The 14,244-nt window shown below is 48.3% G+C and overlaps 1 protein-coding gene across 1 annotated transcript in view; it reads right to left on the bottom strand.

Moving 5' to 3' along the window:
• WIPF3 (WAS/WASL interacting protein family member 3) overlaps window positions 1-13,760 on the bottom strand; it is an 85,498-nt gene extending 71,738 nt beyond the window's left edge. Inside the window, exons 1-3 of the mRNA XM_058723551.1 lie at window positions 13,755-13,760; window positions 13,300-13,310; window positions 8,842-9,233 (exon numbers count right to left, since the gene is read on the bottom strand). Coding sequence (XP_058579534.1) covers window positions 8,842-9,233; window positions 13,300-13,310; window positions 13,755-13,760 — 409 coding nt within the window. The remainder of the gene's footprint in view (window positions 1-8,841; window positions 9,234-13,299; window positions 13,311-13,754) is intronic.
• Between the last annotated feature and the right edge of the window lie 484 nt (window positions 13,761-14,244).

Below are 14,244 nucleotides of genomic sequence, written 5' to 3' on the forward strand. Positions count from 1 at the left end.
CCGATTTAACACACCACCTTTCACAGCTCCTTAATACGGAGGCAAGTTCTAGATCTCATCCTCCACTCTTTTCTACGCATCCTATACTTCACCCACACCACACCCGGGACGTTTTCTTATGTACCTTTTCTTTATACCTCTGTGTCTTTGCCCATGCTAGTCAGGCTGCATATGACACCCTCTGCCACCTGGAAAATGACTACTGATTCTCTAAAACATGCTCGGGTGCCAGGTTCTCTGCAGAGACTTCCTCCTACCGTAGGCAGAGCTAACTGTACGTTGCTGGGGCGGGGAATGTAAAATGGCACAGAAAAGTTTGAAAGTTTCTTGTGATGTCCAACAGTTATCATAAGACCCACCAACTCTACTCCCAGGCTATCTACCCAAGAGAAATGAACACTTATGCCCACACAAAGACCTATACGTGAATATTTCTAGTGATGTGGTTCATCGGAACCAAAATGTAGAAACAACGCGAATGTCCATCGCCCCACGAGTGGATAAACAAAATGGCCAGGGGATGAAATCTTATTCGGCAATAAAAATGAATGAAAGACTGATCCATGCGTTGGCTTGGATGAGCCCAGAAATCATTACACGGAGTGAAAGAAGCCAGTCGCAAAAGGGCACAAACCATACGGTCCCGCTTGTTTGAAGTATCCAGAATAGGTAAATCCATAGAAGTAAAAAGTAGATGGGTGTTGTCAGGGCTGAGGAGATGGAATATGAGGAGTGACTGCTAATGGGTCTCTTTTTGGGGTGATGAAGATGTTCTGAGATTAGATGACAGTGATGGTTGTGTGACTCTGAATACTCCAAAAACCACTGAATTGCACATCTGAGAAGCGTGAATTTTATGGTATGTGAATTACAATCCAATAAGGCTGTTATTGAAAAAACTGGTGCAGCATGATTAGTATCAGGGAAAACAGAATCCAGGGTAAAAAAATATTAAAAAAAAATTTTTTTTAACGTTTATTTATCCTTGAGACAGAGCATGAACGGGGGAGGGTCAGAGAGAGAGGGAGACACAGAATCTGAAACAGGCTGCAGATTCTGAGCGGTCAGCCCAGAGCCTGACGCGGGGCTCGAACTCACGGACCACGAGATCATGACCCGAGCCGAAGTCGGCCGCTCAACCGACTGAGCCACCCAGGCGCCCCCAGGGTAAAAAAAATATTAATAGAAATATAAAGTGCTTTGAATTAACTGCTCCCCTGGGTAACGACAAGTAAAAAGCATAAGAAAACCCTGAGGCAGGCCTTGTGTGGTGGAAGGGAGTGAGAAGGGTATGAGCAAAGCTTTGCCACACGCACACGTATGGAGTGTGTGGAAACCAGTCACAGCCAGCATAGCGCTCACAGAGCCAGGTTGTCAAGGAATTTGAACTTCATTTTGTAGGCTTTTAAAGACAGGAAAGATGTTAAAATACTTGTGTTTCAAAGGCAGCACCCTGGGGCCACGTGAGGAACATGAATTATAGGGAGAAGCAGCAAACAGGTGGAACAATTTGGGGATCCATACGAGCGAAGATGGACATTATCTGAATTAGCATCATGGTAATGGGATCCAGGCAAGGAGGATATTAGCTTGCATGTTCAGATGGGGGAGAAGAATCAGCCCAGGATAACCCCAGTACTCCTTGCCAAGACAATCTAGGGTTAAATAAGGAAGATGGGAGAAAGTGTGTGGATGGGGGCACCAGGGGTAGATGGGCAGGGAGAAGTGGGTTTACTTTGAAGCATAGGATGTGCTTTCAGCACATGGAAATTTAGATCCAGAACTTAGAAAAGAATCAGGACAGGAGAGAGCGGTTCAGGAATCTTTACATAAGGCAGTTGGGTATGCTTCATTCTCGCGTGCTAATTGTATGAAGATCTGGAAACGCGTAACACTTTAAACTACTGAGTTGTCTTCTGTAATTTCTAATTAAGTCAAGGGCATGGCTAATAAAGGCAGCAAGTCAGGTGGCTGTACTGCTGTCTACTCAATAACCATTCCCTCTTCTTCCTCATAGCGAAACCCCTAATTTGTGTATGGGGGGTGGGGGTAGGGGTTGCAATTTACTCAGCTAAAAATATTTGATTTCTCAGACTTCCCTATATTTTGAGCAACCTTGTGACATCATCCTGGTCAACGAGATGTAGGTGGGAGCAGCTGGGAAGGGCATCACTTTCTGAATAAAGAGGTAACACCTTCGCACTAGAAGGGCTCTCACTCTTTGGATATTTACGCCTTCCTCTTCTTCCTGACTGTACTACAGATGTAAGCCCAGAGACACAGCAGCCATCTTGTGACCATGAAGCAGCCAGATGTAAGATGAGGTCCTATAGGCTAAGGAGGGTGAAGCAGGAAGATGGAAAGAGACAGACTCTCTGAAAGCATTGTCTGAGCTCTTCCATCAGCTCTGGACTGCCTTTCCTGGGAGTCTATTTCCACAAGACAAATAAACATATCTGTTTAAGTTAGATTCTTATGCGTGTGTTGTTTTTGTTTTGTTTGGTTGGCTTGGCGACTGAATGCAATCCTAATGGATACAGGTCATATTTGGACTAATATATATATTGACTGTTAGGCATATTAGATTATATTAGCATATAACGTATAGTCAGACTAAAAAGATATGACCATTATTTCGATTACTAAAAAAATTTAAAACCAAAGTATTTATTCTTACTACCAAGAAGTACTGATAGCGTTAAGGGGTTTAAGAGGTAGTACAAAGCACTGGATGTTTCTTTTTCCAAACACTGTGATAAAATGTGCAGCTAAACAGAGATTATGGGACTATCCGCGTTAAGAAAATTCATGAATACATACTCTATTAATGAGCATATGTGCATGAAACACCCTTCTGGATGAAGTCAACTGATCTGGCATATTTAAATGGCTTCAGTCAAAATGAATGTTCTTAAGGATGGGGTTGTTCACCTGACTCTCCCAAGAATGACAATCTTTGGAAGAAAGAATCTTTCTACTCTCCTAGGCCCTCAGTAAACATAGCTAAGAAAATAGCACGTCCCCAAACCACAGCTTGCTGGTCCTTCACAGAAGAGCTTTTACTGGGCTGTGCTCCGGGATTAGGTCTCCAGAACTATAGTCGATAACATTCTAGGAAACACTTATTATTGCCCTTCTACCACAAAACTTCCATTGTGTTCACAGTAGGGACTATGTTGAACACTTAGGTCCCTACGGCAGCAACGACTGCTTTGAAGACCCACCAGGAGAAAGTTATCCCAGGTTTCGGGACCAGGAAAAGCTGTGCAACTGATCTGTTTTTAATCTCATAGTCACTGGGGATCAAGTAACTATTTGTGTTTTCTTTCCTCTGTGTTCTGGCCACTGGGAAGCTCTGACAAATTTGTAACCTTCTCTCCAGAAACCATACTAGACTTCATAGTAGACTCATCTCTAGAAACTACCTGCATCTTATGAAACAGGCTTATTCTCTAAGTTACCTCTGATTTTATCTTGCTTTCCAAGCTGTGTTTTCTTTACCCTGGTTTCATGCTCTATTAATTTTCTGTTTATTATCTATTTTTGTAAGCTCCTCAAATGTTTATGGAATGGGGAATATTTAAGGCAGACGACTTTTTTTTTTTTTAATTTTTTTTTTTAACGTTTATTTATTTTTGAGACAGAGAGAGACAGAGCATGAATGGGGGAGGGTCAGAGAGAGAGAGGGAGACACAGAATCCGAAACAGGCTCCAGGCTCTGAGCTGTCAGCACAGAGCCCGACGCGGGGCCTGAACTCACGGACCGCGAGATCATGACCTGAGCCGAAGTCGGACGCTTAACCGACCAAGCCACCCAGGCGCCCCAAGGCAGACAACTTTTAAAAGCATCAGATGATAATAACAATAGCTAATTTATTGACCACTGCTATGAATGAGGTACCACTCTAAGCGCTGAACCTATCTTATGTACTCTAAATATGAAATAACTATTATCAGGCCCATTTGACAGATGAGGAAACCGAGGCATGGCAAAGTTATTTGTCCAAGATCATATAACAAACAAGTGATGAACACAAGATTCAGACCCAGGTATTCTGAATTATACAATTTCTACAAAAAAGAAATAATAATATTGAATTTCTAAAAGAAGCAGAGGCCTTCTGATTTTGTAGGCTGAGTTTCCCATCCTTCAGCTTTTTTTTTTTTTTTTTTTTTTTATTTTATTTTTGGGACAGAGAGAGACAGAGCATGACCGGGGGAGGGGCAGAGAGAGAGGGAGACACAGAATCGGAAACAGGCTCCAGGCTCCGAGCCATCAGCCCAGAGACTGACGCGGGGCTCGAACTCACGGACCGCGAGATCGTGACCTGGCTGAAGTCGGACGCTTAACCGACTGCGCCACCCAGGCGCCCCCCCATCCTTCAGCTTTTTAAAAAATAACTTTTACTTATTTTTGAGAGGAAGAGAGACAAAGCATGAGCAGGAGAGGGTCAGAGAGAGAGACAGAGAGAGAGAGAGACATAGAATCTGAAGCAAGCTCCAGGCTCTGAGCTGTCAGCACAGAGCCCAACTTGGGGCTCGAACCCGTGAACTGCGAGATCAGGACCTGAGCCGAAGTCAGACACTTAACCGACTGAGCCACCCAGGGACCCCTACCATCCTACGCTTTACAGGAGATATCTATTATACATCTTGTCCATAAAGTCATGCTTGACGATCCATATCAACTGAGGAGAATGAGACAGTAAAAGTCAAAAGGACAGAAAATCCAAAAATAATTGGCTTATGATCTTAGAACATAAGGGTTTTCATCCATTCACTTTCTTGTTCATGCAGTACTCATCATACGCCATGATGGTGCAGGTGCTGGGAACAGAGACGAAGCAGACAAGTACCTGCCCTTCAGGAGCTCAGTTGCAAAAAGGGAGAGTCAGGGAGGTAGAGGGTGTCTTGGGGTTATGAATGGGCTGATAGCCGACTGCTGAGAGCAGGGTGTGACATGATTATTCTAAGAGCAGATTAGCCCTTGGTCTCTCTGTCACAACTGATAATGAAAGTAAGAAGAACCAACTCCTTTATAGGGCTATTGTGATGATTTCATACATAGAAAGGTCTTAGCCTAGCCTGGCACATAGTAAGTGTGGAGCACCTGTTAGCTTTTAGCTCCCAAGGCACAGTGGACAGCACCCCAGGAATCCTGCTTTGTCACACACACACACACACACACACACACACTCTTATGGACACATGTCCTCATAAGCTCAAGAACTGAGGCTGGCTGCCGCTTCCTCGTAGCTACTCCCTAGGAGCTTACATTCCGTAAGCACTCTTTCCTGGATGTCACCATCTCAGATTCAGTGTCTCATTGGGATACATCACCCATACACGATGAATGTCCCTTCCAGGTGCACTTGAAAATCGTCCACACAGTACCTGCTCCACATATCGTCCGCCTGGCATTTTTCCCATGTTTGCTCTGCTTCACTTTATCTCGTTGGCACTTAACCACAGCAGTTAACTACACGATTCCCTTGCTGCACACTGGGTCAGGTTCCCACTTGAACAGGTCTAAGGAAAGACCCAACTAGAATTGCAAAAGGAGGGGTGGGGCGCCTGGGTGGCTCAGTCAGTTGCGCGTCCGACTTCGGCTCAGGTCATGATCCCACAGTTCGTGAGTTCGAACCCTGCATTGGGCTCTGTGCTGACAGCTTAGAGCCTGGAGCCTGCTTCGAATTCTGTGTCTCCCTCCCTCTCTGCTCCTCCCCCGCTCATGCTCTGTCTCTCTCTCCTTCAAAAATAAAGAAAAACATTAAAAAAAATTTTAAGAATTGCAAAAGGGGAGTTTCAAGTGTGTTATTGGCTGAAGCCGGTAAGAAAACATACGTGCTGTACCTGCTGGGCATCAGCAGGGAACAGTACGTCTCTTCACTTCTGTCACAGTGACTACATGAGAAGTCACCAATCATTCTCTCACCGATCCTAACTCATATTTAATAGTTCCCTCTCAAAGTTTGTTTTGTCATACTATCAGCAAAGTCAGTCAAACATTACGATTCCTTTCTAAATATTCCAGCAGCCAGATGGCAGGAACACTACTGTGACAAGGCAAAACTCTCCTAAAGATAACTTTGTGATGCATAATCATGCTTGATGGCACTCGGCTAAGCAGATTCACCTAGAGATACCTCGTTGGTCGCTCCACATAACCCATGTGCTCTAACCCAAAACTTTGTACTTCCAAGAATAAGACCAACCTCCCAACTCTTCAGTATGAAACTGGCTGGTAAAACAAACACGTTTCTACTTCTTTAAGTTCTGAATTTTAGGTAGAAATATCAAATCACTAGAAGACCACACATGAGGATAAGATTTCTCTCTGGACATGATGTTACTGTACCTTCAGGTTTCAAATATTTCTGCACCAAATTTGACGTCTATTTATAACACGTTGGCTAGAAAACAACTCTTCTTCATCTGCCGAGTTATTCTTGTAGAGTGTGTGGTTTTTCTGTTTTTGTTTTTACTCAAGCGGTAACAAACATATCTTTATAAATTCTAGGATGTGGGAAAGTTGACTGTTCCTCCCTGGTGAAAACTCTATGTGTTCTCTAGAGTTCACTACATTTTGGTTTCTCGTAACTTTTCTAGATTATATTATTTAGTGTGTGTGTGTGTGTGTGTGTGTGCGTGTGTGCGTGTGCGTGTGTGTGTGTGTGTGTGTGTTTGAGTAACTGCAAAATCGCAACCTGTTCTTTATGGTTTCTGAACAATACATCCCCTAAAAGAGCGTTGGCAGGCTAGGCCAGCTGGCTTTCTCCTGTTTCTAAAACTGTATGTTCTTAGACACACACGCTTCTTCCATCCCTTCTGCTGCTGGCTAACTTCAGCCTGTGACACAATCTCACACACACAATTATATGAAAACAACAGAGACTCCTGGAAAGGAACAAAAAGGGGGCAGGGCAGGAAGCCAGCCTTCCAGTCTCTTTTTCCTGCTTCAGGTGGCCAAAAGTTGCCTGTTTCTCATCATACGTACAGAATTTGAAGTCTGTGTACCCAGGGTCTTAACCCTGGCTCCCCTGAGTAAGGCATTTAAAGCGTTTTAAACGTGTGTGACTTTATTTGCTCATCTGTAAAATTGGCAGAATAACAATCTCTCCCCCCCTTAAAGAACTGACTCATACGGGGTGATGTGGTGAAGGTCTCTGCGGCGTATAATTCATTTCCCGTTTTTTCTACACTTTCATTCGTTCCCCTGTCCTTTTTTTTTTTTTTTTCTTTTCTGATTCGGTTTTTGTGGTTTTGAAATGTGTCTCTAAAATGCACTGGCTGGAAAACTGCACTAATCTGTGTGCTACCACAGTGAGTGGATTTTTAGCATTAAATTTTTATTTACTTTTTTTTTTTTATCAAGGTAACACATACACAAGCCAAGCGCACAAATCTCAAGGGAATGACTTTATAAACATCTATATGTCTACACCGTGGAATCGGTACTAAGGCAAGGTAGAGAGCATTTCCAACACCCAAGAAGCCCCCCTCATGTGCTGTCCAGGTCATTGCAAGGCCCAAAGGCAACTCTGCTCCTAATACGGGCGATGCTCCTGCACTGCCATGATTAGCTTTGCCTGAAGTTACCAAAAAAACCACAAACAAACCCAAACAACCCAACCCAGGGAAGGCCGGGGTCCCATTGATATCCTGTGGCTGACCATAAGAAATAGACTTCCAATCCTTCTCCTGAAGAGATAAAAGATTTTGGGAGTAAGGGATGGGGAATGAACTTTCTCAATTGCTCAGTCCATGCAGAACAAGGCCCTCATTTTGCAGCCAATGACCCCAGGCTGTCTCGGGGAGGCAAAGTGACAGTCCAACTTCCTGCTACAGAGTAACTTTGCTTCCAAATACTGCCTTCACAAAACACAACAACATCCTGAATGTCAGGGATGCTATCTGGGCAGCCCGGCCAGCCGGGAACAGCTCCCCCGGGCCTCTCCCAGCAGAACTTCTTTCCAGGGAGCAGCGTGCACTCGGTCCCCACGCGGCTCGGGCTCCTGCCACAGGCACACCCACGCGGCTGGCACGCGGCGCTCGGAAGGCACTGTTCCTGCGAGCCTGTGCCCGCCTGCCCACGGGGGCAGGGCTCGTTCCTCACAGCCCCTTCCCAAGTGCCCTCTCCTGCAGCCCTGCTCCTCTCGCGCCTCTTGGGGGGGGGGGGGGAGGGGACAGGCTCTACCACCTTCTCTGACTCCTTCAAAGGACTCCAAAGCCCATGTGTGGCCAGATCTAAATCGCCAGAGCACAGACTACCGACCTCAGGAGCCTGGAGATGAGCGCTGGGAGGGGAGTCCCGAGACTCGCTTGTCTGGCCCCAGCCGGGTCACTAAGCACCAGCTGTGTGACCCTGGACAAGTCATTTCACATCTCCGGACTGGCTTCCTCGTTGGGGGCTGCTTCTGTACCCCCCAAAGCCACCTCCAGCCCTGCAATGTCCTAGCTCTTTACTACGCGCCAGCTCTTCCTGCGACTGACCCCTCCTCAGCGAGACCCCAGCCTTTTGTTCTGGGGGGGAAGCGGGGAAGAGAGCAAGGGAGAGCTGGGCGAGGACCAGGCCAGGCGGCCTGGGCGCCAGGGGCCGCTCACCGGACAGTCGGGTCGGGGGGGAAGTCACCAGGCAACCCCGCGGTGACCTCGTTCCCTCCGCGGTCCCTTTACGGCCCGGCCCCGGAGGCGCGGCGCGACGGGCAGAGTGGGGGGCGGGGATCCCCGGACACCGGCGAGCGCGCGGCACCCCTGTCCGCGCCGCGGGCCACTCCGCGCCGGGACCGGCCCGAGCGGCCGTGGCGACAGCGCGTCCCCCCTCTCCCTCCAGGCACGGACCTGCACACGCGCGCGGACCGCCACCTGCCGCTAGCCGTGCCGGGGGCCGGACAGGAGTCGAGCCCCGGCCGACGTCCCCGCCGCCGCCGCCGCCGCCGCCGCCTCCTGGCTCGGGGCTCAGTCCAGCAGAGGCCGTGCTCCAGGCGCCGCCCCCGCGACCACGCTGCGTTCGGTGCTGCGCTCGGTGCGCCCGGCTTCCTCGCCGCCGCCGGCTCTGGTGCTGCCGGGACGCGGAGGCGGGGCCGTCGCCCCACCTGCTCCGCGGGCTCCTGCCCCAGCCGCCTCCGCCCAGCTCGCGGGGACGCGGCCGGGCGGGCGGGGCGGCTCCGGAGCCCGGGGGCGGGTCCCAGCGACACGGGTGCGCCACTCCCGGTCCGCGTCCGGAGTCAGAGCTGCGGAGAGAGGGGGCCTAAGGCACCGCCACTCTGGGAACACGCCACTGCTTCATCAGTGTACCGCAAGATAGTTGGAACCCTTCTTATGCTCCGGGAGGCGGCATAAGCTGTGGTGACAAAAGGGAGAACAAAATCGCCTTTTGCCCTCTCGGAGTTCACGGTCCACAAAGAAAGTAATGGGCAGCTACGATCCAGAACCAAGAGCGTGTGGTCGTAGAGGGGGCACCTGATCCAGACTTGAGGGGGGGGGGGGGAGGGAGTCAGGGAAAGCTTCTTCAGGAGGCGAGGTCTAGGACACATCAGCTAACAAAGATAAGCATGAATTAGCCAGGTGGAAGAGTGGCCGGGGGAGGTAGATTGTCCCTGGTGCAGCAAGGGAAGCGAAGGCCGACTGTGTTTGAAAACCGAAATAAGTTTGAGCCCCAAGAACTTGGTGTGGCCGGCAAATCCCAGTGACGCTTCATGTTGAGGCCTCTTGGAACCCACAGAAAGTCTGTGTGTGAAGCTGGATGTACTCCTTCAGGTACAGTGATCCTTTGTGAGGATTCCCTACCTCCTGTGTCCTGGCCTTCCTACTAGTGGAGGAGCTAAGAGGATACTCATGGACCCTTCAGTCAGCCCTGCGGTATTTGAACATCGGCTATGAGCTGGGCTATCTGCAGGGCCCTGAGGATGTGCCGGGGAGGGAGGCAGGGTCTCTAACACTAAAGGCACCTCTGATCTGGGGTGGAGGAGACACCTGCGCTCAGCGGTGTGCCCAGGCGTATATGAAATGCATGGTAACACGGGAAGCAGCAGTTAATGGCAGCAGGAAGATCTCACACATGGTTTGCAACCTGTCTTTGGGTTCAGATTCTGTAGGAGCTGCTGTCAAAGTATGTTCCCACGCAGCCCTTAGCTGGTTTCTTAATTACTCATGTTCATAGCGAGGACAAATAATTCACTTCGGCTGTCTTTCACTCCTGGGTTGTCAAGAACATGGTTTTCTGTTAGATTTAGGTGTATAAGGGCATATGGGTAGTCAGTGCAAGCCAATGAGGTACTTGCTTCCTGCCTGTTTGTCCTGTGTTTCTCCTGCCTTTCCTCCTTGAGAACCATAATAAATGATCCCGGGCATGAAATCTGAAACCTAAAATTCATAAACAATTGTGCACAGGTGAACGCTACTTAAAAAAAAAAAAAATCTGAAACATAACCAGACGCTTCTCCTCTGAGTCCCTAATGCTTGTTCTCATTAAACAGACACGTGATGACTAGAATTATAATACAAAAAGGAAGGAAGATAAATTAGCAGAGAAGACATTTCCATGAGCCCAGAGAGTTCCCGTCCGGTCTTGTGTGGAGCGGCCCTAGCCGGAGCCAGTCAAACAGATAGGCTGCTGGCTCTGTCATTCCCTCTCCCATGTTCTTTATGCCTGCATGCAAAGGAGAGACCTGGGGCCGCTGCAACCAGATGACAACCGAGAGACAAGGAGCATGAGGCCACAAGGCCAATGTGGATTACAGAGCGGGAAACAAAGTCAGCCTGGCACTGCTGGGCATTCGAAGCAATTCCAGCAATAGCCCGCCTTCGAACTTCTTGCTCTGTGAGAAAAATAGTCCCTGTTTATTTAAGCCGAGGCTGGGTTTTCTGTTCCTTGCAGCCAAATGTAACCCCAGCTGATACAGTGACCCAGTGAAGGGCAACGCCTCTTCTCTTCCAAATGCTCACAAACGCCTGTAATAGCTCACCTTTCGCACCTTTGGCTTGGAAACATGTGTTTACGTCTGCTGTGACCTCCTGAGCTTGTCAGGAGACGGGTGCTATAGAGATCTGAAGCGTGTTCTACATGTATCCACATCAATTCTTCAAGTGTTTGTGAGCAGCTGTGAGATGGTGATAATGTACTGGCTCTGGGAGTGCAAAGATGAATTCACAGCCCTGCCTCCAGGGAGCAAACAGCTTAGTAGAGGACACGAGCTTGCAAATGGAGTTTTACACTTCCGTGCAAGAGAGGAGTTTGCCTTGGACGGTGAGGTAATAGAAGAGAAGAAATGAAGAGCTCTGTCGGGTGTGGGAAAGGAGGGGGACAGTAATACCTGGGCTGGGCTTCCACGGATGAACTGGAATTTTCCCTGTCAGAAATTGGGGAAGGGAGGCCATTTCTGTCTGACAGAGCTTGGCAGTCCGGGAGCCTCGAACTCCACAAGTCTGAAACCATACTCACAGTCTTCCTCCCAAACCTACCCCGTTCTGGGTGCTGCTCATCTGCCCAACCGTCCAGTTGGACCACCCAGCAACTTCCTCAGCTACCTTTCCCTCCTCACTCTTCCCCGAGGTGGATTTCTTCTCTTGGATCTGTCTGGTCTTACCCACAGGCACCAGTGCGACACCTGATCCTGGGGCCCGGCCCCTCTCCAGCGTGTCCACAGCAGCCCCCCAACTGGTCACTCTGAAACATGCTGTGTCTCTTCTTCCAAGCCTTTCTTCACAGTGTGGCCAGAGAGATCATCTTGAAACCCAAAGCTGATATTATTCACCCCCATTGTCTGTCCCTTTGCTCTGATGATAACAGCTAAGATCCCGGGCATTGTCGGAGGCCCTCACAGTCTCTACTACTACTTGTTCAGGCCTCTATCCCAGTCTCTTCACTCCAGCCTTGTGGGCCTGCTTTCAGATCCTTGAGCAGGTAACATTCTTTCTGGTTACAGGCCCTTTGCACATGCTATTCCCTTTTGTAGCGAACATCACCCAAATGAACACCTCTTCATTTTTCAGATCTCCATGGAACTTAACCTGGATCAGTCATCACTTAACCTGGATCTTGACTACCTTAACTTCTCCTGTAATAAGCGTTCATAATCTTATGTAACCTTCTGTTGCATTATTTATTACAGTTTTAACGATGCCATTAAACAGCCACACTGTGCCAAAGGGCAACAAGGGGATATAGTTCACTATCTGGGGGTGTGGTTAAATTCCATCATGCTGTCTCCACAAGTTCTACTGTTCCAGAATGTGCTGCAAACACAAAAAGGTTGAGATCTACCTTTCTCATGTCCGGAGCAAGGAGAGACGAAGATCATCAAGGTGTATAGAGAATACAGGGCTTTACTGAACAGTCAGAGAAAGAGGAGCCAGCCCACAAAAGAGGTGGGGGGAGAAGGGAGAGAGCAAGGAAGGAGCGCGGAGAGAGGGGGCACAGAAACCAGGGAGAGAGAAGACATGGTCAACAGTGTCATGCCGCCTGGTGGCCACATTGAAGGGCCAAAACGTGTGACAATGGGAGGTCATCAGTTACCCTGGTAACTGCAAGTTCAGTGCCATAGGCCAAGCAGAAGTCCAATCTTTGGGGGCTGAAATACAGGAAAGCTGGGGGAGTGTAGACCAGCTACGTTTCCCCCAGAAATCTTGACCAAGAAGAGGAGAGAGATGACATCGTACCTAGAAGAGGAGAAAGAATCAGGGAGACTCTAACGTGTTGTAGGTTAAGAGAACCAGTAGAGAAATGGGTTTCAAGATTCAGGAAAGAGAGGGAGCAGAAAATAGAACCAGGAACTCTCCAAAATACCCTCTTAGAATTGTTCTTTGGGAAACTGGGAAGGGATTTGCCGACCAATATTTCACACAGTTTTCAAAACTATTGACCCTTCTAAGTAAATATATAAAATAATACCAAAAAATCCTTCATCCCCGAGACCACGGATGTGTGGATTCAAGGTTTCATCAACTAGCTGTGTGACGTTCACTAGTTTATAGCTTTGTCGGATCCCCCAAATATAAATCCTTCCATCTACAAAATGAGTGTAACAATTCCTGCCACGCCTCAGAGTCCTTATCAGAACACCAAGGGGTGAACTCTGTGAAATTCACACAATTGAAAGCACTGTGTTTTACTACCAAGCACCACAGGACTATAAGGAACTTCACCTGGTTTACGGAATCATATTTTAATCTGTACTCACCGGAAACACCAACTAAAAGGAATTGTTATTTAAAACGAGTGACTTCACTGACAACTGTTCTCAGTTTTACAAACTCCCCCATCGCCGTTTCAGAGTACGTCCCTCTTTCCAAGGTTACCTCCCTGTACACTGTGGGGGAAGGAGACAGTCAGCGTAGGGTAGGAAGGGGGTCATGGGCTTTCTGAGCTCCCTCCTCGCTTCCATCCAGGTCTGTCACATTGCTGGGAAGATTAGTTTTCTTCACCTGGTTTCTCTCGGCTCTCCCGTGGCCAACATGGTCCAACCATCTACGAGGTGAAATTGTCACTCAGCTTCTAGCAAGTACAGTTTACCAAGGGCTTTCCCCAATGTTATCACAACGGTCAGGCGAACCAGCTGAGGGTTTGGTCACCACGTTTGAGATGATGACGTGGAAGCTCAGAAGGTAATGGGCTCGGGAGAGTCTCGGGGCTGGTGAAGGAGTGGCACGTGGACAGCAGTGGATCCTGGGCTGTAGGACCCTGGTCTCACTGGCCAGCATCGTGCCCGGCGCAGAGCACATTCATTGAATGCACGACTACAGGAATGACTCACCACCATCGCAGCGTAGTTGTGCCAATGCAACCTCCGTCCTGGTGAAAGCTATCCTGAAGCCCTTTAAAGCAGAATTTATCCTCCTTCTGGAGGACTGGTTTCTGTTGATGGCATGATCACTCACTGATTCTCTCAAGCCCAAAACCCGGTTCATCCTAACCTTCTCCCCTTGCTTCCACCACCACCATCTGACCCATCACAAACCCTGTCCATTCTGCCTCCCAGGTGCCTTCTTTAGTGCAGGCCTGGTCTCCTGCCATCATCTCCAAACTGGTGTTTCTGGCTCCAGTGTTCTTCCTGTTCCTTCCAACTGTTCTCTACTCTGTATCCATAGTGATTTTCCTAAAGGGAAATTTTAATCATTTAATTCTCCTGCTTCAAATCTTTCAATTGTTCTTCTTTGATCTCCAGATAAGGGCTAAATAACTTAGTCTTACCTATAAAGCCTCCAAGATTTGTATCCCCCCATCATCTTCCCCTCCTCATCTTC

This window comes from Neofelis nebulosa, chromosome 4 (genome assembly GCF_028018385.1).
Source record: "Neofelis nebulosa isolate mNeoNeb1 chromosome 4, mNeoNeb1.pri, whole genome shotgun sequence".
Classification (NCBI taxonomy): Eukaryota; Metazoa; Chordata; class Mammalia; order Carnivora; family Felidae; genus Neofelis; species Neofelis nebulosa.